A 25,036-nucleotide genomic window follows, 5' to 3' on the forward strand; every position below is an offset into this window, starting at 1 on the left:
ATATTCTACATAGAAACTTGATGTTTCTATTATTGTAAATATCTCTGTATTATCATTGAGCTGCTTGCTCATTCTGAATTAATTCATTCGACATTCTTTTAACGTGGCTTGAAGCCTTCCCTATTGCCCTATTCCGTTCCATCATTACTTTACATGACACTTGCCATTTGATGGATGTAGCAAGGACCTGTCACTCCCTTAAAGGTTGAAACTACTTAATAGGGTCTTTTATTAACCTCTCTTGTTGAGCAAGGAAACACCTGTACTTTCTAAAGCCCATTTGGAAGGGCATGCCACTATGAAGTGTCCACTTTTGCCCCTGATTAACAAGCTTATTTACTCAATTGCACTAATGGATTGTTGGACTGGAAGGTGAGGAGACGCATTGGATCTCATACAAGATTGCAGGTGGGTCTTAATCTAAATGAAACTAATCTATCATGAAAATATCGTATGATGTTAGTGTGAAAATTCCTGAATCTAACACATCAGAAACCCCTACTACAATTACTGGTTTACAATCTCCTACTTGTTCTTTAAATTAACAAGTTATTTAATTGCATAAACATCGAAGTAAATGTTATTGCAACGTTCACAAAATATACAGATCATGCACTGAAATAAACTGAGACAAGAACACAAGGGACACCGTCATTTTTGGACAATTGTCCCCGGGAAAACCCAATTCGGGAAAACCGGTGCAGCATATGGAGGGTTTGTATTATTAAGCATATTCGTGAATACAACTAGGGTGCTAGAAATGGCTCACCCAACAAAGAATATCCTTGGAAGTAGTACCTCTATCCGGAAACAAATATTCTGGCAAATCAACAAACAGATGATCAAACCCCGCAACGACTCCAGCTGTTCCCTATGATGGATAACGAAAGTTGCTCCAAGCACTGCTATGGAACTACGTCACCCTCTCCCAGCTCAAAATCTTCGGATATGCTCCCAGTCTGCCCCACAGAATCTCCCCAATGCTGCCTCTGAGGCCCAGCATCAACCTCGGTAGCTTCTGTGTCTCATTGCGTCAACCCTTTGCATCCTCTGCGTCATCCCTTCTAGGGCCTGCGCTGTCTCTCCCAGCATTGCGCTGCCTCTCTGCTATGTATTCTTCAGCTTAAGATGAAAATCCCTTGCTGAATTGCTCCTCACTGCAACTCTGATCACTAACTCGAGTTCGTCAGCAAACCTCGGCCCAGAAAATAAAATTCTTTGATAACTTGGTGTGTCTTGAACTGACCCTCAAGCCTCCTCTTATACTTTTCCTGTTGACGAATCAACGACCAAGAATAAGTCCCTAATCAACAACTAAAATTAGAACTAGCTTGATCCTCGTCACTTAGAACTTTCTCACCCATATTTTATTAATGCACATTAATATTTTTATATTCCTATGTTAAGATTTAGGAATCCATTAAAAATATTAATTATTTTAATAACTCCTCATTCGGGTGGAATTTCTCCAAATGATTTCTGGGTCTTTGAGATCTCATGTGCCTTAGCCTCTCCACCAATTTTCTAGGCTAGAGCACATCCGCTGCTACCCAAAATCAATAGTTAGTTCTAGTGATAAAATGATTATGCAATGCATCCTACCCTAACATGCATATTACATCGTAGAAGCACAAAGTGTAACCATAGAGCCAATGCAACTAGGACACCATTAGATCATTATAGAAACATTTTTGCCAATGATTACTTATGTAGCAAATCCAAGAGTAAGGATAGAAACAATCATATGGAGGGTCACCAAGGTGGGAGGTGGGAAAATAGAATGCCCATACATGGATGATCATGTGTGAAGAGGGAACAAAGGGATATAATCTAGTCCATGAGATTCTCTCCTTTAACCCAAAGTTAGAGATGCCAACAATTAGGCTTATAAACTTTTGATGGATGGCAACCTCAAGCATATCACTTCCATCATGATCCTTACCATTTATGTCATGCTTTATGGCCTCCATAGGGTTATGATTAGTAGGAAAGGGAGACTGATGAGATGGAGAAACACAAGTAGGTTGCCCACGATGATCACACTTAAGAGCGCTGGAGGATTCCTCATTGTTAGTGATAATGTAAGAAGGGTTGAGGAAAGGGTCCACACGAGATTCAACTACAACCCTAGGATTGTGAGGAAAGGCAAGGGTCCTATTGATATCATCGTCACCTGTGTCATAGATAGGGTCCTTGTCGAAACGGTTTCCATGGACCTCCCATTTACCTTCTTCAATATGTAAATAATCATTGGGGCTATGGGATCACCTTTTTGTATGGTTTTTGAGGGTAGATCATCAGAGATAGCATGTTTGGAAAAGGTAGGGTTAACCCTAACTTCTCTCTCTACAAACTCAGCCTCCCTATCACACATTATTTTAGAATTATAATCATCCCATCGTTCACCATGCAGACTCAAGGAGGGCCCCCTTTCCTGCTCATCATCTAGCTTCTCAAGGTCATGATGATGCTCAATGAAGACTTCCTCTTAAATGTTTAATGCAAGGCATACGTGAAAGTGTCTAAGAAAGCCATCAAAGAACTCCTCAATAGATGAGATGCTTCTAGGTTTGAGATTACGCAACCTACATGATCAATTCCGGAGAGTGGATCACCATCAAACATGTGTACCCCACGTACCATCCTTCCCGTGGCATGATTAGGGTGCCCAAGGATGCTAGTGATGTCCAAAGCAGGAAAATCATCAAAGAAAGACATCTTATCGAGATATACATGCAAATTATGTAGGAGTCACGTGGGTGAATTTAAAGATGCCTAGAGAAGTGCTTGCTTCACCCTACAAGCATTGACTTTAAAGTTCAATGGAGAACTAGGGATTCATTCTTCCAATGGAGTCGCCGAGAATGATATATCAATATTGTCGTATGGGTAAAAAGTCAAACGTCTGGTGTTCTCGGCAACGACGCCAAAATGTTACCGCTCAAACTAGCAGGGGGGCCTAGGAGGGGATCATTTAGAGAAACTACTAGGTCAAGGGGCAATAATGGAGTGATAGCCCAATGTCACCTCAGCTAAGTCTCGCTGTTCTTTATGGAATTTCATTGATGGGAGGAGACTTGGTATAATAGGAATCACAATGATGAATGGATCAATGATTGGATGAGTGATTCCTAAAGCCTATTCACAAGAGAGACTCAACTAAATAGCTCACTTGCTTGAGAAGCAAGGTGATGGGCTCTCTAAGACGGGTTATGAGGATACGTTGACCTAGGGTTGGAGGATATTCCTTGACAAGGGGCTTCCTAGACTTAAGGGTCCTTATGGAGAATTGTATTGTCTATAGTCCTTTTGGAATTTGAGTTATAAAGTTGCGGGACCACAAAGAACCCATGTGAACCCAAACTAGGTCAAAGGTCTGGAGTTGATTGCCCAAAGAGGGTCTTGACCTAATTAGGGAAGAGAATAGGATCAAAGAACTAATTTTATTTTCAAATTTGAATGCAATGATCCAAGTGAGGGCACTAACCTAAAATCAACCTATGGAGAGAAATGATCCTCAAGCTAGGGTTTGTGATATCTCAGGATTCCACTATCGGATTGTTCTCAAATTTGGAGGACCCCTTGAGAAGACCCCAAATCAGCCGTGGACCAATTTTCAAGGTGTTTGGATGGCTACAAAAGATTTCGTGTGATGCCCTAGGAGACCTTTTGGGGTTAGGCCTAGAATTGGGCAAAGTGAAGAAAAGAGAGGGAAATTTGACTAGCAAAGGGATACGAGGATTAGTGTCTTATTGCTTGGGCTTAATGGAGGTAAGATACACATAGATCAAGAATTTTCTTGTGCTAAGGAGCCCTAGTTGATCTTTGCTAGCCTCTCCAAGGGCAACAACTAGGTCAATAGCGATTTATAGTTCAAATTTGCCAAAGAGACGAAGTTTAGAGGTCCTTCAACCTAAGAGGTGTCTCTAGGAACATTCACCCACTCTCTTCAAGTAGAATGCTTGCATTAAATCACTTATTCAAGGTTCCCAAAAGAATTTCACATTTACTTTAACCCATACAAGAATAATGATAATAATAACATGTAGTGAACCAATAAAATAACAAGAATAACATCAAAATTCGACTTACATGAGAGAGAGAGAGTATATCCATTCATCAACTTTGCATTAGAAAGAAGCTCCAAATATAATAGCGAATATTGATTGATGGTTGCCATATTGGAAGCCATACACATATTAAGTTGGATTTTGTCCTTAACAAGCACCACATATCATTATTAACTTGTATATTACCAACTGATTAATAAATACTAATTAATGGTATTTATCAAAGATTTATCCTTGTCAACCTTGTATTAGGTTCACTTCATAGCTAAATTTGGAGTTACCCATTACGAGGCACAATTCATCTTTTAGTGGTTCATATTAGTTTCAATTAATTCATTGGGTAGGACCAACGATACCATAAATTATGCTATATATTTATTATACTCTAAGCATGCAGATACTATGTGAAGGGTAACTTGCAGACTTCTTATTTACTGTGTTTTGTCTTTTCAGATCCCTAGTTATAAATTCATTGCGCCGAGAGGCGCTTTACAACCTAGTGTGGGGGTAGATTTCACATAAACATGTAAACGTAAACATTTAACATGTAATGTTTAACATTTAACATTTTTAATCTAATGTTGGTCCTATTTAGAAATCAATCTAATTATTGTTATATATAAACACAATATAAATTTAAAATAGAAAGAGGTTTATGAACACTCAAAAAATAGGTATTGTAAATAAATAAAAATATAAATAAACTAGAGGTATGGTAAACATAGTTTTAAAACTCCGACTCCGACTCGGCCGAGGATCGACTCCGACTCCGACTCCGAAACGGTAATGACTCGGCCGGCTCGATTTCAGTGACTCGGTCGTTGTAAAAAATACATTAAATATATATATATATATATATATATATATTTAAAAACATAATTTTAAAGATTTTAAACATAATTTTAAAGATTTTCATTCATGTTTCCAACACACAACATTACAATATAGATGGAAGACAACATATGATCAAAGTAGGCTCATGAACCAATCCATTATATCAAAATGGTACCCAATGGCAATACATAGTCAACTCTCATACATGGTCAAAGACTCAAAACAAAAAACACATAACCAAGGAGGCTAGAAATGGCCTCTACAACAAAAGTAAACTGTGACCAGACTCCAGTACTAGTACTACAGCTACTGGCTAGTAGCTACTGCCAAAGGAGCCAAGATCATGTCGATCAATCTCTGGATCATCATCAGAGTCAGACAGGGGGCCCCATGGCTCCTCATCATCATCATCATCTCCAACTGTAGCTGTAGAAGTGGTACCACTAGCAGGCTGTGCAACTGCAGCAGATGCAAGCTGAGATAGAGTAGATATGTGGCTGCGCTTCTGTCGTGGCTAAGCAGAGGAAGCACCTACAACTGGAGTCCTTGCTGGCTATTAGACTGAGGCTGGTGGATTGGGATCTGCATTCAACTGAACAATAGGTTCAAGTTAACCTGATGTCTCAATATCTAAATCTAAATCAAGACCCTCATCAGGATCAAACTCTACTAGACGACTCTCCACTACCCAATCTGATGTTGGATCAATGTCTTCCAACACAATGGGATCTGAATTAGGTCTTTTGTTCAGAAAATAGTTTCGTCTGAGCCAGAGGTTGTATTGGACATAAACTAGATCATTTAACCGTTTTTGATCCAAACGGTTTCTCTTCTTTGTGTTACTTGGGAGTAGGAGCGAAAACGGGAGCTGGAGCAACATTTTTAGAAGCTCCTAGTTTGGGAGCGAATCCCAGAGGAGTTCGACAACCAATGTCACTAACATCAAGGTACATAGAGGGATTGGTGCTCTTGATTAAATACGAGTTCCATACTCTAAACATGACAAAATTCAATGGAACATTGCAATCCTCCAATCCTGAAAAACTGATAAGTCTGCTGGATTTGAATGAAGTCTAAAATTCTACTTTCTCCATATGAAATCCAATGAGGCCGAAACCACTCTCAAACATCCTGAGTCATTTCATGGTAATGTTAAAAATTTAAGTAAAAGGATGAAAATGAAGATTAAGGAGAATTCTCCTTAATCTTCATTTTCATCCTTTTACTTTAAGAATTTAACATTACCATGAAATTTGAATAGCATATCAATAGTAGAGAGCATTTGAGTGTGTTAAATAGGGTTTGGGAGGGGGAAATGGACCCCAAATAACATTTAGCTAATTCATAAAACACCTTGAAGTCCAAACCAATCAGCAAACCCCTTAAAATTTAATTAAAATAATGTTAAATCGCTGTTTTAGTGGGTTACGAGCTGCTGTTTGTGACTCGGCCGAGTCAGTACGGGAAACGGCCGAATTGGCCGAGTCAGCCATGACTCGGCCGAGTCATTGAGTCATTGCTGACTCGGCCAACTGAGCTGTTTTTTGTATCGAGTCACTCCGGAGGGCAATGGAATGGACCAACTTGGCCGTTTCCGTTTCAAAACGGCCGTTTTTTAAAACTATGATGGTCAATAAATAAAGCCCCTTTTTGTACTTACTCCAAAGGTATGATAAATAAATAAAAATATAAATAAACTAGAGGTATGCTAAATAAATAAAACCTCTTTTTATATTTAGTCCATAAACCTCCTTATATTTACGAAGGCTCAAAAAAGAGGTTTTATTTAGGTGAAGCCTATGTGTCAAATACCATTTAATACCATGGGCTAAATACCATGGGCCAAATACCATATTTATAAAAGAGGTATGGTAAATTAATAAAAATATAAATAAACTAGAGGTATGACAAATAAATAAAGCATTTTTTTATATTTACTCCATATTTCACTTTATATTTACGAACACTCAAAAAAGAGGTTTTATTTAGGTGAAGCCTATGGGTCAAATTATTATTAATACCATGCAAAAAAATATTATTAACCCTAATAATTATAGTAATAAAAATAAAGATGGCACATGGTATTGACCCATGGTATTCACGTGGAATGTAGCCTATTTAAAAGGGGGAATTAAACCAGCATAGATTCATCTTTACTCTGGATCTACTAAGCGCTAGGAGGGATCAAATATCCTGATATACAAACTAGCATAGAGTGAAAAAAAATTTGATCCCTATCGGCGCTTGGTAGATCCAGAGTAAAGATGGATCTTTTCTAACTGTACGGCATCAACATTCCAGTCAGTTTTTATCTTCACCTGTTTGAAAGTCTTCCTATAGAGATTCTCTTTTTACAGCCGAAGGTAGAAATTGTTCACAGTCAACATTCAATCACGTACAGATTTTTGCAATTGTTATTGATTGGTGTTTGTAAAATGTGGATGGTTTTCAAGAATGTTTAATTTGGGATGTCAATTTCTACTTTGGATTTTGTTCTGTGATTAAGGATGGTCTTGTTGAAAAAATATCTCAATAGTTTTATACACAATTTCTGAAATTCTTCGAATATTGTTTGGGACTCTTCTCATAGTGTTGTTAGCAAGGTGCACTTCTTGAGTATGCTATTGCACACCTACTCCCATCCTTTTTGTATACAAGCTCTTATCAGCAATGTTTTTTTGTAAACTGTATAATTAATTACCCATTGCTTGTGCATTAACTATAACATGATCAGCTATAATTGATGTGTACTTGTTGGCACCACTTTTAGGGATTTCAGGGGTTTTATAATCAGGATTTAATATACATTTTGCTTGATTGTTATAGTAAAAATTATTTGTATCATTGGTTTTTTATGGATATGCTCCCATTTTTTCACATCAGGGCCAGCTTCTATGGTGGTTCAGCTTCAGAAAGAGGAGATTTGAAGGCTGTAAATGACATGGCCATGAAGCTGCTTGAGCGAATGGTTAGGTGAGATGCTTATGTACTAGCAATAGATCAAAAATACTAGGCCTTGTTTGGTTTTTGTATTTGTGAAGAACCTGCTTTTGTTTTGAAGAATTTGATTTTTAGTGATTTTGAAGTTTTTTTTCCATCACTTCAAGAATGGAAAATGCAAGTATTTCAAACATCATTCAAGATACTGGTCATGTTAAATCAATCACTTCTAAAACTTTATTGTGTGAGTAGAGTTTCACTAGGAAGCTAAATTGGGTATGAATTCTGTTTCATTATGTCTTCATGTTTTTGAAATGCTGCGAAGTGGTATGTAAATTTAATTCAATATTGGATAATGGATTAGACCTTGAACAGGTTGGGTTAGTTTCTGTCGAGTGGGAAAAAATGTAAATTTGGTATTATATACATCTAGTGTTTTGAATGAAATGCCAATGTTAGTGTCAACATTTTCATATATTGAGATTTACAAAGGTTGAATTTGCTTCCTCACAAGTGCACTAGAGAGAGACTGCAAAATGCCAATCACAAGAGAAAAATGCCAAATATAATTGCACTTGGCATTGTGCATAATAGATCAAGAAGATCACATGATGAGAGGATTCAAATGGAAGCTTGAGTCATGAATTTATACACAAATTTATGGTGTCCTCTAAAAAGGTATTATGAGCTGACATAACAAGGGTACACAACGCAAGAGTGTTATTGATTCAAGTTTCACTAGTCAACCTTGACCACAAACCTACTATACAATAATTGAAATAAATTATGGTCTTAATTGTAATCACAAGTACACAATGATAGATATGAATGCGTGATTGTCACATGTATAAATTACAGCAATATTTTCAACACCCTCCCTTGAGTTGAACAATAGGATGCATAGAGTAGTCATTACATTACAAGATTATACAATTTACTTCTCCCCTTAAATGCTAAGTAGAGGGCTAGGTCACTCCACTTCAGCTCCACAACACTCATTCATAAAGCCATCAAGATCATCAATGGTTGAGACTAAGCTCTGTTGCCCACCAAAATTGGGTACACCTAGAAAATCTTTTTCTCCCATTCATCTTCTTCCAGTCGACAACCAACAACTGTTGTGAGCCACCTCATAGCTGATGTGATGTTGTTAAAATTGGAAACTAGGGCCGAACTCCATGTGTGCCATCTTATTAATGGCAGCTGATATTTTTCTTGGATCCCTCTCATCGAGAGGTGTAGGATTGATCTAAAGATCATCCGATTCCAATAAGTATTCATGGAGATATGAATTTATTTGTGTTATGAGACAATTCATCAAGGTTGGCCAACGTCCAAATAAACCCCACATGTGCTCAACGTTTTAGTATAAATAGAGGTGCCTTGAAAGTCATTTGGACACACTCACTTGGGATCTGTTCCTCTCTACTTGTCTTTGGGTTTTGGTGCGAGGAGATATCCTATGGGAAAACGCTGCCCTAATGGAGAAAGGTTCTATGCTATCATAGGAGATGCCCTAGAAGGCTCTACGCTGTCATGGAGGACAACCCTTATCTCAGCCACAAGGAAGCCCTAACGCTATCATATGAAGAACTTAAGAAGTACGCATTCAAGAAGGGTAGCAACGTATGCCCTCTAACGCAGCCATGGTAAGAAGCCTAGGTACCCTACGTGGAGGAGAAAGAGTCCACCTACAACAACCCTAAACCCTAGCCGTAGCAAGAAAGGGAGATTCTAAGACAACGTAAAGGAGGTTGAGTTCATCAATGGAGGCCGAATTAACTGCTGGAGCTGTAGTGACACTTTGGTGGAGGCCGAGAGACTGTCATGGATGCCGCAGGCTCTCTTGAGGGCTGAAGGCATAGTTTTATGGGGCTATAACCCTTGGAAAGGGATACTATAGCAAGGGATTAGCTTGCTGTAGCAAGCCGCAGTCCCTATCACACGTACAGGTCTACGTTAGGAGGGCGTAAGGCCTACTAGGGTATGACAAGCCAACGTGGGATGTAGGAGTGCTGAAGAAGGGTGACTGTAGCCTTGGTAGGGATGTTGCAGCTGATGCGTGAAGGTTGGTAGGACTGTCATAGATGCCCTAACCAGTCCATGACCACATTGTGAAGGTTGTCCAAAATGTTGTCCAACAATGCAGAGAACAACAACATGATATGATATGATATGATGTGACAACATTATGGTGAATGCTGTAGCATGATGATGGGTATAGTGATGAAGTGTATCACAACACAATGGTGAGGTGCAACAATATGATATGTTGCAGCAGCATGATGTATGCAACCACAAGTTCATGGTGCTGCAATAGTATAGCACATTGGGACAACAATATGGTACTTGGTGCAACAAGTACACAAAGTAGCTATGGTGCAGCAAGCACATGGGTGACAGCATGGTGCAGTAGTGGCACAAGGTACAACTGTGCTAAACACTGGGACAACAGTGATAGCATGATGCAGTAGTGGCATAAAGTACAACAATGCCAAACACTGGGACAACAGTGCAACAGTATGATGTGTACAACATGGTCATAAGGTCTAGCATTCTAATGATGGGTGCAGCATGGTGCAGCACAGTGAGGTGCAGCATGATGACGATATGCAGCACAACGATAGGTGAAGGAGTCACCTTGGAGAATCAGTTGAAGCAACATGTCTTCAACTGATCTCACGTATCGTCTTCTTAGAGATGATTTATGCTCTTATAAATCAAAGTGTTGACTTCTGTTGTAAATGTACTAGCTTTCTCTCTCTATGTTGAACTATTGAAGAACATATAAGAAGAATTGATCAAGGGTTTCCCCACATTGGTGTTTGTCCCTGGGTTGCGCCGCATCTTGTGTCTTCTTGTCTTGGCTTGTCTTCAAAGATTTATGTTTATGTTCTATTTGCAATTTACTTTAATGCTGATGTGATTGCTAATCTGGAAAAGTTATTGAGCTAACTGTGAAAATTTAAATAAATTGCTCTAAGCATAGAACATACCTAAACTTAACATGGTTCGAAGCTGAGGTGAAGACAATGCCCAAGCATTAGTGAAAGACCAATCACCGAAGATAGTTGGGAAAGGACAAAAGGATCAGTGGATTCCTCATCCCTCTTCAAATTCACCAAGGGTGAAATCGAAGCAGAGAATATTATCAAAATGGCGTAACGAAAGCTTCTCATGACCTACCTAAAAGATCACTTTATTGGGAAGTCCGATCTAAGGGTGGAAGGAAAGGCATATGCCTTGATTGTAATAAGCTCGGCCATTATGCAAAGGAGTGTTCGAATGGCAGGGACACATCACGTGATGAAGATAACAATCATTCTAAGGACATCCTAGATGATCGGAGGAATGACAAGTAATGTAAGTCATCAAGGAAACGACCGACTCTTCAAAGAAAGCAAGGAACCTTAGGTATGAAGAATCAAATGTTGTTTCTGATAAGATAAATAAGCGCTATCTTGTATTGGCCCTCTCCTTCAGATTCCCAAATCTGGCTTATTGATTATAGTGCTTCAAGGCACTTCATTGGATAGAAGGGTGCTCTCTCGAATTTGGTAATAGATGGAAACAATCATGGGATAATACTTGGAGCGATGCCACATATCACGGAAAGGGTGTAGGAAATGCTACCCCTCAATTGAATGAGGGTAACTTGATTCATTTACAGAATCTCTTTTATGTACCTGATCGCAAGAAGAACTTGGTGTCCATTTCAGCAATGGAAGTCAAAGGTTTCAAGGTGGCATTCATCGATGGAAAGGTACGTGTTTGAAAATAGAATTTTCAAAGATGGTTTTTCTCATGGTTTCAGGGTTGGCAATTTGTATCAAGTTGTAGGATGGTCCATTGGGGATCATGTCAATTGACATATCTCATCTATAACACCGGTGGTCTACTTATGGGGCCCTACCCGATATGAGTTAGATGGTGATAGGGATGCCTAAATCAAGAAGAGAATGAAGGTACATGTCTGAGATGTACTGAAGGAAAATCTTACAAGGGGACCATTCTATTAGAATATATCTCTATATCTCTATTTAGTAATGCTCAGTCTTTTGGATGTTTCTATTCTTATTCTTTTAGCAGTTTCTTAGATGAAACTGTTTGTTCGATATTCTACATAGAAACCTGATGTTTCTATTCTTGTAAATATCTTTGTATTATCATTGAGCTGTTTGCTCTATGTGAATTAATTCATTGAACATTCTTTTATGGTATCAGAGCAAGGTTAAGAGATTCTTCTTGAATCAGTAATTCTCTTTGCATCGTAATCTCTTGAGTCCTTTCTAAGGTCGAGCCCTCTGTAAGCCAGGCAGCCTTCACTGAGTCTTAGCCTCGGCTTTGCTCGCTGTGATAAAAGCTTACAGTCGTCCATCTCGATACAGAATTGGATTCTTCTCTTGCATGATCATTTTACTAAGGAAATAACTTTGTGGCGGCGACTGTTTTCGTGGAAGCGGATTTTTTTTTTGGCTGGCCAGTTTGCTTGGAATATTGAATCCAGCTATTTTCTTCGACCACATCGTGGAATCCCTCAGCAATCGTGATCCAGGTGTTTTCTCTCGGTTTATAACTTATTTGTTTTTTTTCAAATCGGAATCGTGGTCTGAAAATTTGATCTGCGGGCAACTGTCTATTTTTTATTTTTCAAACGCTGTCAAAACAAGTGATATTCGCTTATTGATTTGAAACCCGTGGATGGTATTACAGTTAAGATCTCTTAGATATATATCTAAATCTCTGTGGCTGACATATCTGTCAAACCCGTGGATATTTGACATCCTGTAATTCGCGTGTATCTTCAAAACTGTGGATATACGCGTGTGCTGTGCAACCCGTGGGTCTAGATCTAAAATCCGAGGTTCATTATAACCTGTGCAAACGCAGTTGTATTGTCAGTCAAACCCGTGGATCTTCTACCCGTGTTTATAAAACTCGTGGATCTGTCATTCACGTGTTATAAAACCCGTGGTTCTACTTCTGAGCTTCATCTGATAGTCGTATCTGTTCTAAAATCCGTGGTTCATTATAAACCGGTGCAAACGCAGTTATATTGTCAGTCAAACCCGTGGATTTGAAACCCGTGGTTATAAAACCCGTGAATTTGAAACCAGCGTTTATAAAGCTCGTGGATCTGTCATACGCGTGGTTCTTTGTAATTGCTGAGACGGAACGTGAGTCCGAGGTTTACGTAACCCGCGTTCTGGTTTTCTAAACTCATACGCCCATGCTCAGAGTTCATAACCCGTGTTTATACAGCTCATTCGTATGATATATATTCTCTGACATGCGCATGATTATATTCACCTGTGGGCTTTAATATATTCGTATATCAAATAGCTGAGACGGTCAACATTTGTGGGCTTTAATATATTCGTATATCAAATAGCTGAGACGGTCAACATCTGTGGGCTTTAATATATTCGTATATCAAATAGCTGAGACGGAACGTGCAGTTTTGATAACTCACGTGGTTCCTTTTTCAACAACATATGACCTGTAGCTGAGATATTTTTTTTGTGTGGGCCATTTTTGATACCTGAGACGTGCATATATATATATTTGTGGTGTTTCGCTGACAGTGGGTTACCATTCAGCAGAAGTGTGTATCTGAGACAGCACATGTGGGTCCATTTTTCTTCACTTGTATTTGCTGTATTTTTGGTTCTGGTTGCCGGCAGTGGGTTACCAATTTATTACATCAGTATTTCCTTATGGTAGACCGGCATTTTCTTGTGGCAAACTGTATTCTCAGAATTATATTAGCAGTATTACTATTGCTTTAGACAGCTGAAAGTCCGTTCTTTAAATTTTCACCAGCATAAGCAGTCAGCTACATACTTTTGTATTCTCTTTGTGAAAATGGCCACACTTACCAATCTGATGTTAGAAGGAAATCAACGGTTTAATGGCAGCAACTATAACATTTGGAAACAGAGACTGCTGACCATTTTTGAGTACAGGCGTCTTGATCAACTCATTTTGGGCAAAGAGCTTCGTCCAGGTACAGCCGGGACCGATCAAGATAAATTTGATGATCGAAATCGAGAAGCTGTTATGCTTCTCAAGCTCTCTGTAGCTGATGATCAGTTACCACAGATCCCTTCTGGCAAGACAGCTGCTGAAATCTGGCAACAGTTGAAAGAATTGCATGAGACATCTGATAAAAGCAGAGCTTTTTTTCTCAAAAATCTGTTGTTCTCCATCATGATGGATGAACATATGTCTTTACAGGAACATCTCAACAAAATTAAAGACATTCGAGATCAGCTCGACGCCATTGGTCGGACTATGGAGGAAGAAGATATGGTAGTCATTACCTTGAAGAGTCTACCAAAATCTTATGAACACTTCATTGAGACACTCAACATTACCACCACAAATGTTGATCTGAAGTTTTCAGATTTATGTACCAAACTTCTGCAGCAAGATAGGTGGAAACAGCAGTTTGGTAGTGGTACTTCATCAGTGCCCTTGGAAAATGCATTTGCTGCAAAATATCAGTCCTCTCAGTCTTTTCAGCAGAGAGGATCATCTCAGTCTTTTGATCCTAACAGGAAAAAAAGTATACAGTGTAATTACTGTCACAAGTTCGGTCACATGAAGAAAGACTGCAGGCAGAGGATTGCTGCTGAACAAAAGAAACAGGGAGGGTCACATCAGACAGCGAATGTTGCAGAACATTCCGAGCAGACAGATTCTGCCTTTTACGCCTTTATGGCTAAAAGGTCTTCAGAACATGTTCCTTCCTCTGCATGGTACATTGATTCTGGTGCATCTCGCCACTTCTCTCACAGGCGTGACTGGTTTATTGACTTTTCACCTTTCAGTGATTCAGTTGTATTTGGTGGAGGTGAAAAATACACTGTTGCTGGCAGGGGTACAGTTCAAATTCAGTCTGGTGGACGCACGCTCATATTTCTAAATGTATACTATGTTCCTGGTATGGAGATTAATCTGCTCTCTGTCAGTCAGATTATGAGGAATTCTCCTCAGCTTGATGTTGTGTTCAGTGCACACAAGTGCTCCATCATTGACAGGGAGACCAGTCTAACAGTTGCTACTGGCCTCGAGGACCATGGTCTATACAGGCTACTTGACACCGGTGACTTTCCAGAAGTGGCACTAGCAGCTCGTGTCTCTCCCATCAGTACTTTATGGCATCAGCGATATGGGCATCTCAATATGCAGTATCTCTCTCAGCTCTCTCGGGAGGGACTTGTGTCAGGATTACCTGATATTCAGACTCAGCAGTTGGGGGTATGCAGCGCCTGTCAAGCGGGAAAGCAACATCGGTCGTCATTCAAAAATGGAGAATCTTGGCGTGCATCCCAGGTACTTCAGTTACTTCATGCTGATATTTGTGGTCCTATGAATACAGCTTCTATAACTGCTTGCAAATACTTTTTACTTATTGTAGATGACTTCAGTCGAAAGATGTGGGTGTATTTTTTAAAAAATAAATCTGATGCTCTTAGTACATTTCAGAAGTTTAAAACTTTAGTTGAAAAAGAATCTGGTTGTAATATCATGACCCTTAGGACCGACAATGGGGGGGAATTTTGTTCCTCAGCTTTTGCCAACTTCTGTGATATTCATGGCATCAAACGTCAATTCACCACACCTTACACTCCCCAGCAGAACAGTGTTGTCGAGCGTCGCAATCGCACGGTTGTTGAAATGGCTCGTTCCATGTTACAACACCGGAGTGTTCCAAACAAATTCTGGGCTGAAGCAGTATTTACTGCTGTTTACCTTCTTAACCGATCCCCTACTCAGGCTGTTAAAGGGAAGACTCCTGAAGAAGTGTGGTCTGGTCGTAAGCCTAAGATCAGTCATCTCAAAGTTTTTGGCTCAGTTGCATATGTTTGGATTCCATCTGCTAAGCGATCTAAGTTGGATTCCAAAAGTCAGAAACTCATGATGACAGGATACAGTGATCATCACAAGGCTTATAGGCTGATAGATATAGCCACTGGTCGACTTAGCTTCAGTCGAGATGTAGTATTTGATGAAGACAGAGGATTCTTTCAGTCTTCTTCTTCTGAGCAGCGTTCTAAGGATCCGCCTCACAGTGTTCTTCTTCCAGTCAGTCCATCTGATGGGAGGGATGATGTAGCATCAAGATTTGATACTACTATATCTGAGCTTCCTCCAGAAGCTAATCCCCTCTTGCTATCCCTATTGCTCTTGAGCCTGCTTCTCTTCCTCCTGATATTGGTCCCTCTAATCCTGATATTGGTTCTTCTTCTCTTCGGCCAAAATGGTGGGCTAAAACCATAGGTGATCTCCGGGATGATGAGCTCCTTGAAGGTAGAACTTCTAGGCATAAGAACAGACAACAGTCTACAGTCAATTTTGCTCTTATGGCTAACCTTCACAGTACTTTTGAGCCTCAAACATATTCAGAAGCTAAGGGTATATCTGAGTGGGAACAGGCTATGGAAGCAGAATTTCAGAGTCTTCAGAAGAATCACACATGGGCTCTTTCTGATCTTCCCGCAGACAAAAAACCCATAGGCTGCAAATGGGTGTATAAAGTCAAATACAAAGCTGATGGAACCTTAGACAAGTATAAAGCTCGGCTTGTGGCTCGAGGATTTTCACAACAGGAAGGCATCGACTATGAGGAGACTTTTGCTCCTACAGCCAAGATGAGTACTATCAGGCTTGTGCTTGCCCTAGCAGCTCAGTTCAAATGGAAAGTTCATCAGATGGATGTAAAAAGTGCTTTCCTAAATGGTGATCTCCAAGAAGAAGTCTACATGACGCAGCCTCCAGGATTCAAGGTTGCTGGTCAAGAACAGAAAGTGTGTCGGTTAGTTAAAGCAATCTATGGATTGAAACAAGCTCCTCGGGCTTGGTACATAAAAATTGATCAGTATCTGACAAATCAAGGTTTTCAGAGGAGTCTATCTGATGCAAACCTGTATATCAAGCATACTGATGATGATATCTTGTTTGTAGTTGTCTATGTGGATGATCTTATCATTACTGGCAGCTCTGCACATTTGATCCATGGGATCAAACAAGATCTATGCAGAACTTTTGAGATGACAGACTTGGGACTTCTTCATTACTGTCTGGGGGTTGAAGTATGGCAGACTGAAAATCAGATCTTTCTTTCTCAGTCCAAGTATGCCAAAAATCTTGTGGAAAGGTTCAGAATGCAGGATTGCAAACCGGCCACGACTCCTATGGAACCAGGGCTCAAACTTTCAGCACAGTCATCCTCTCCTCTTGTGGATGAAACTTTATTCAGGCAATTAGTGGGTAGTCTCATCTATCTTACTGCTACCAGACCTGACATTAGTTTTGCAGTAAGCTACATCTCTCGCTTTATGTCAGCTCCTAAAGCTGATCATTGGATAGCAGCAAAGCGGGTGCTACGATATGTGCGTGGTACTTCTGATTATGGCCTCTTATATACTCACAGCTCCACGTCTATTCTCAGTGGCTACACTGACTTTGACTGGGCCGGTTCGGTTGATGACCGTAAATCTACAGCTGGGTATGTGTTTAGTCTAGGATCTGGAGCTGTTACGTGGACTAGTAAGAAGCAACAGGTTGTGGCTCTCTCCTCAACAGAAGCAGAGTATCGGGGAGCAGTTAAGGCCGCCTGTGAGGCAGTTTGGCTTCGTCGTATGCTTGCAGATATGCATGTTTTTGAGACAGGGCCTACTTCTTTGTTTTGTGATAATCAGGGAGTGCTCAAACTTGCCAAGAATCCTGTCTTTCATGAACGAACAAAGCATGTGGAAACTCACTGCCACTACATTCGACAACTGGTTGAAGACGGCTCAGTTCAGTTGCACTATGTTCCCACCACAGAGCAGCCCGCCGATATTTTTACCAAGCCTCTTGGTCCTGATAAATTTGTAAAATTTCGCGGGTCTATTGGTGTTGTAAATAGATTGAGCATTAAGGGAGGGTATTAGAATATATCTCTATATCTCTATTTAGTAATGCTCAGTCTTTTGGATGTTTCTATTCTTATTCTTTTAGCAGTTTCTTAGATGAAACTGTTTGTTCGATATTCTACATAGAAACCTGATGTTTCTATTCTTGTAAATATCTTTGTATTATCATTGAGCTGTTTGCTCTATGTGAATTAATTCATTGAACATTCTTTTACATTCCCCTCATGTAATAGGTCCATAGGTTTGGAACAACCCAAGAAGTTTGAGATTCAAGAATCTCATGTATACAGGTGGAAGAAAGCCCACTATGGCTTGAAGCAAAACACCCCGGGCATAGTATGAGAGGATTGATAGCTATTTGATGAAGCTGAGATTCACTAGGAGTGAAACCAATCCAAACCATTGCTCAAAGGTTGTGGATGATAGACCTCTCATACCGACACCTTCTGAGGACGACCTATTTCTGACAGGTGTAGACCCTCTCATTTGCAGAAGTAAGAGGGAGTTGGATTCCGGATGTGGAACGATAAATTGCAAGCCCGTGACTACCTCGAGGATCTTAACTTTCAAGAAGTTATATGGTAGTGATGCCAGATAAAATTTGGGAAATGCCTTTGAGTTTCATAAACTCATTCGCATTGATGTTCTTGTTGAACTTCTGTCGAGACATATGTTTTGCAGTTAGCATGATGAGCTCATATATGGTTGAGCCTCATTAGATTGGTGCCAAGAATCTTCTGAGATATCTTCGAGGCACAATCTCTCATGAACTGAGATACACTGCTGGAAGTGTGGAGATGCATGATTATTCAAATGCTGACTAGGCAGGTAGTGTGGAGGATTCCGCTTCTGAGTGCTAGTTCTCTTTGGATTCTGCTTCGATATCACGGATGAGCAGGAAGTAAAAGTCGGTTGCTATAAGCACTGCCGAGACCGAATACATATCTACGAGTATGATCTTGTATGAAGTTGCCTGGTTGTGGAAGCTCTTCAGTGAGATGTTTCTACACATGATGGATACCACCGTGATCTTCTGTGTCAACCAGGGGGGATTCGATTGTTGAGGAATCCTGTATTCTACGATTGCTCCAGTAGATAGACATCAAATACTACCTTATCAGGGATATGGTACGTCGATGAGCGAGGAGGCTCCATCGCATTGAGATTGATGTACAAGTCGCAGACATTCTGTCAAAGCCCTAGGGAAATGTCAAATTTGTGACTTTCCCGAATGACTCGGAGTCATTGAGAGACCCTCTTATGAGGGTCCTGCCTGTTGCATGCATTGAGCTCTGTGAGCTCCGAGGGGCTTGGAGTATTACTGGAGCAACACGCGATCATAGGGTGACTCACCCTCCCCTAATGGTGTGTTGTGTACAGGGTGAATGGCTCAGCCTTCCCCTGTGATACCTCGAGGCGACTTAGGGACAAGATGATTAGTTCTCTTGTCGAGGCATTCTACCCATGCAGTCTAAGACTCATGGGAAGTGCCTCTCATCTGATCAATGAGCAAGAAAATGGGGTTAGGGACCATAGTAGTACTATCAATGGACGCATCGTTGTATCTACCATACTCCCTATGCTAGGATGACCTCCATTGATCTAGGATCAGTATGAGTGGTTTGAAACACTCTCTTGTGATATTGATCTGGGATCAATAAAGTCGACTTCGGGTCAGTAGAGAATGGTATGAGACATTCTCAATCAATTCTTCTTCTTCATGGTTTAGCAGAGCAGAGCTTAGTAGAGAAGAGCAGAGTAGAGCTCAGCAGAGAAGAGTAGAGAAGAGCTCAGCAGAGTAGAGCAGAGCTCAGTAGAGCAAAGCAGTGCAAGGCACTGATGGCAGAGATAGTACAGTCGGACATATGGATTAGCAGATGGAGTTCTCCCTAGTTGAAAGGGAGTGTTAAAATTGGCAACGAGGGCCGAAATCCGTGTGGTTCATCTTATTAATGGCCACTGATATTTTTCTTGGATCTCTCTCATCGAGAGGTGTAGGATTGATCTAAAGATCATCCGATTCTGATAAGTATTCATGGAGATATGAATTTATTTGTGTTAGTGGACAATTCGTCAAGATTGTCCAGCAACCAAATAAACCCCACATGTACTCAACGTTTTAGTATAAATAGAGGTGCCTTGAAAGTCATTTGGACACACTCACTCGGGGTCTCTTCCTCTCTACTTATCTTTGGGTTTTGGTGGGAGGAGAGATCCTAAGGGACAACGCTGCCCTAATGGAGAAAGGTTCTACACTATAATAGGAGATACCCTAGAAGGCTCTACGCTGTCATGGAGGAAAACCCTTATCTCAACCACAAGGAAGCCCTAACGCTGCCCTATGAAGAAGTACGCAGTCAAGAAGGGAAGCAACGTAAGCCCTCTAATGCAACCATGGTAAGAAGCCTAAGCACCCTACATGGAGGAGAGAGTCCACCTACAGTAGCCCTAAACCCTAGTCGTAGCAAGAAAGGGAGTTTCTAAGATAGCATGAAGGAGGCTGAGTTCATCAATGGAGGCCGTGTTAATTGATGGAGCTGTAGTGACACTTTGGTGGAGGCCAAGAGACTATCATGGATGCCACAGGTTGTCTTGAGGGTCAAAGGCATAGTTTTATTGGGCTATAACACTTGGAAAGGGCTACTGCAGCAAGGGATAAGCTTGCTGTAGCAAGCTGTGGTCCCTATCACACCTATAGGTCTGCGTTAGGAGCGTAGAAGGTCAGCTGGGGTATGATAAGGCAACATGGGATGTAGGAGTGCTGAAGAAGGATGACCGTAGCCTTGGTAGGGATGTTGCAGCTGATGCGTGAAGGCTAGTAGGACTGTCATTGATGCCCTAACCAGTCCATGACCACATTGTGAAGGCTGTCCAAATTGCTGTCCAGCAATGCAGCAAACAACAACATGATATGATATGATGTGACAACATTATGGTGAATGCTGTAGCATGATGATGGGTATAGTGATGAAGTGTATCACAACACAATGGTGAGGTGCAACAATATGATATGTTGCAGCAACATGATGTATGGAACCACAAGTTCATAGTGCTGCAATAGTATAGCACATTGGGACAAAAGTATGGTACTTGGTGTAGCAAGTACACAAAGAAGCTATGTTGCAGCAAGCACATGGGTGACAACATGGTGCAATAGTGGCACAAGGTACAACTGTGCTAAACACTGGGACAACAGTGACAACATGGTGTAGCAGTGGCACAAAGTACAATAGTGCCAAACACTGGGACAACAGTGCAGCATAAGGTGCAGTAGTATGATGTGTACAACATGGTCATAAGGTCCAACATTGTGATGATGGGTGTAGCATTGTACAACACGATGAGGTGCAACATGATGACGAGATGCATCACAACGATAGGTGAAGGAGTCACCTTAGAGAATTAGTTGAAGCAACATGTCTTCAACTGATCTCACGTGTCATCTTCTTAGAGATGATCTATGCTCTTATAAATCAAAGTGTTGACTTTTGTTGTAAATATACTATCTCTTTCTCTCTCTCTGCTAAACTATTGAAGAACATATAAGAAGAGTTGATCAAGGGTTTCCCCACATTGGGGTTTGTCCCTGGCTAGCGCCACATCTTGTGTCCTCTTGTCTTGGCTTGTGTTTAGGGATTTATGTTTATGTTCTATCTGCAGTTTACTTTAATGCTGATGTGATTGCTAATCTAGAAAAGATATTGAGCTAACTGTGAAAATTTAAATAAATTGCTCTAAGTATAGAACATACCTAAACTTAATAGATGTACCACTTTATCTTTGCTGCCCACATACATTGTATGTTTTCTTGCCCATCTGTCAAGAGAATATGTTATAATGTGGGCAATCTGACCCAAAAGGTCTGTTTTTCATTATGCAATCAGGTGCTTATGCTTGGTTTTCATTTGGGCATTTTGGGCATAGATTAGCGGGTGACTTAGAAGAAGGAAGGGCTTTGACTGTGGTGTTGTTCCCTCACCTTAAATGGGGGTTTAAACTTAAATCCTAGTCCCGTGGGACCTACCCTATTGGCCCATGTCTTTAGGAAGGGCACTACTTGGGAAACCACGATTTTGGCAGCATGGTCCTGTTTTCGCATTCCACATTTTTCACTGCCCTTCACACATTACGAGCTCTGTTTCATCATTTTCCTTCTCTAGGTCCACATGACCACTGGGTCTAGAAGTCACTGACACACTCCCTCCCCTTATCCAAATATTTGTGTCAAGCCAGGAAATGTTGCCCCGGAGGTTGATGCAGCAAAAATAAAGTTAAATGTATATCATGGCCACAAAGCAAGAAACAAAAGATTAAGAAAACCATAAAATGCAAAATATGGTTGGGACATTTAATATAACATGTGGGAAAATCCAAACATGAGCTCTAGCCCTTATCATTATGGCATCACCCCAGTTCCTAGGGCCCATGAGTGCCCATCACATCATTAAAGGAATCCATGCATGTCCCAACCCCTGGTGGGCGATGGACTACCCCACCTTAATGCTTTACATCATTCACAACAGGGTGCCATTTCTTGGATCATGGAGCAGTAATACAAAGGAAAATCAAGAAAAACCAAAAGGCAAATAAAGAGGGGTGGAAAAGTAAAGGCTAAGGTAATTGATGTAACCACGATTGCTTCGTCCTCACATCTATACACCCAATATGTGGGCCTCCCTCATTATTGCTATCCTTGAACCCATGACATTCAACGTTGACACCCCTTTGTCCCCATTTCGTCCCATCATTATTCATATGCCACTATTAATTGAAGGATTTACTAGGGACATGTCTTTCCCCATGGGGGATGGGAACATCAAATAAGATTGTTTATTAACCACTCCTACCTAGGGAGTTGTTACCCACCATTTTGTGGGTAATATTCCTAAGAGATTTTTTTTTCTCTAGGATGGTCCTCAGCTGGCAGTTAGTAGCCCCTTGTAGCCACCAACTAGTTCATTGTGCCATTTCTCCGCCACTTGAGCCAGCCATGTGGTTCCTTGCCCATCTGCCATGATCGTATGTTTGAAAGTGGGCCTCCCGAATCTAAAGGCATGCCTTCTCATTTGGAAATTGAGTATTGTAGTTTGCTTATCATGGATACTTTTGGGCATGGATTAATGGGGGGATTCAGCGGAAAGAATGGGCTAGGTCTATGCTTTTGTCCCCTAGACCCCTTTTAGGAATTAACCTTAGATTCTAGTCCCGTGGGATCTCTTTTACTGACCATTTGGTTCCAGGGATGGTATTTCATGGGAAACCCCGATTTTAGTTGCGTAGTCCTGCTCCCTTATCTGCTTATATTACCCTTTTTCTATTCATTATTACCCCATTCATCACTTCTCCCACTTGTGTCTACATTCCTCCATTGGGTTCGCATAGGGCTAGCTTTCCCTTCCCCTTGCTTGCACCTTGGGTCATGGCCTTGAATGAAGCCTAAAGGTTGATGCAACTGAAAAGAAAGATAAAAGCTTATATGGCCACATTCAAAAGGAAAATTGACCACAAAATGCGAAAGATGACTAGGACAAATACATTTAGCACGTGTGCAAAATCCAATACATGAGCTCTACCCCATCATCATGGCCATCACCTTGGTTCTTATAGCTTCTATGAACCCTCTTCATCATATAGGAACCAATGATTGTCCCAACCCCTGGTGGGCAATGAACCGCCTTACCTTAAAGGGGGTATTCACTACTATATCTTATACATTATGCTCTTACCCCTTGAGCCCCGAGCAGTTAATCAGATAAAATCATAAAAAGGAAAAAAACATACAGAGAAAGTTGTAAAAGTCAAGGTCGGGGCACCTCATGTACCATGGTTTCTCCCTCCTATACAGTATAAACCCAAGTGTGAGCTTCCCTCTTATTAGCTACCCTTGTACCTGAACATGTGAGCCAGGGCTACCCCTTCTCATCCCCTACTTCATTCACGTATTTTCCACATGCCACCACTTTTTGAAGGATGTACCTTGACTATATTATCCCCTTTAGAAGTAGAAACCATCTAATAGGATTATTGGTTAACCCCATTTAGAGTTTAGGAGACATTGGCACATCCCGAAGCCCATTATGGAAGGGCAGGCCATTATGAAGTCCCCATCTGTAGTCCATGATTAGGTAAGCTCATTTACTTGATTTCTCTAAGGACTTCTTATACTGAAAGTCTAGGGGATGCATTGGATCTTATGCAGGATTGCAGATGGTTTCCATATTGGGTTTGGTCTCCCTATATGGGGTCTTAATCTTGCAGAGGGTTACATTGATACATGTAGGGTGAACGTTGAGAGCCATGGGCCTCCACAGCAGCAGATTGCACTCCATGGATCCCCAACCATTCAGAGATTGCTTGTGGTTCACTTATTGGACGAAGAGGATGCACGTGATCCATCATGCCCAACTGGCCCCAGATCTACACAATACACTTGACAGATGATCTAGGACTTGCACGATGATTTGGTATCATCTACACCATCATCCTAGCCCTTGCAGGCGATCTACAAGCATCTTCGATTTGTTTGGAGATCCATGAGGGTGACCTTGTGCCCCGACACCCATTTGGGAGCACCACAAGTTTATTGCTTGGAGAACAAGGGGCCAACCCCCTGTCCACTATATTTGGAGTCCTATTTTGCATTATGGCACCTATGGACTTCATTAGGTCTCCTCTAAGGCCCAACGACACATGTTATTCATCATTCAACCCTCTTGAGAGGCTTACGCATGTATTATTGAGCTATTTGGTGGGCTTGTCACCAAACGTTGTTGTTACTATGCACATTATTTTATTCTAGGGTCTAAATTAGGCCTAATTAGCTAAATCAAACTCATTAGGGATTGGATAAATAGATGAGAGGCGATTCATTCTCTCATCATCACTTGGCTTGATCATTCTCTCTTAAGAGATTTTCACTATTCTTTGTGGAGGACAAAATTGGATGGATGGATGGATGGATGAATTTTGATGTTTGGATATCTTCATTTTTGTCTTGGAGCTTCTATATTGGCATATGATGGTGATTGGATATACTTGTTCTCACATGTAAGTGCTCTTTTAATGCTATGTCACATAAATGACGCTGGGATTTTCGCTATATTAGGCCGAAATTTTGCTGGTTTTCCTTGGTGAAAGGGTATAAATTTGTCTTTTATGGGCCATGTTCAAATAAGTGAATGTTCCTAGAGATATTTCATTAAAATTTATCTTGATAAGTCATCACGTATTGCACACTGAAGTATAAATACCTAGAAGCAATTTTCCTCA

General features: G+C 40.7%; 1 protein-coding gene across 1 annotated transcript in view; it reads left to right on the forward strand.

The window, feature by feature from the left end:
- The window catches only part of LOC149256023 (origin of replication complex subunit 3-like), a 399,611-nt gene that overhangs the window by 208,368 nt on the left and 166,207 nt on the right, over nt 1-25,036 (forward strand). Inside the window, exon 13 of the mRNA XM_089460641.1 lies at nt 7,788-7,877. Within this exon, the coding sequence (XP_089316767.1) occupies nt 7,788-7,877 (90 nt within the window). The remainder of the gene's footprint in view (nt 1-7,787; nt 7,878-25,036) is intronic.

This window comes from Pinus tabuliformis, chromosome 7 (genome assembly GCF_031772625.1).
Source record: "Pinus tabuliformis cultivar Carrire ecotype Pingquan chromosome 7, CPIR1, whole genome shotgun sequence".
NCBI lineage: Eukaryota > Viridiplantae > Streptophyta > Pinopsida > Pinales > Pinaceae > Pinus > Pinus tabuliformis.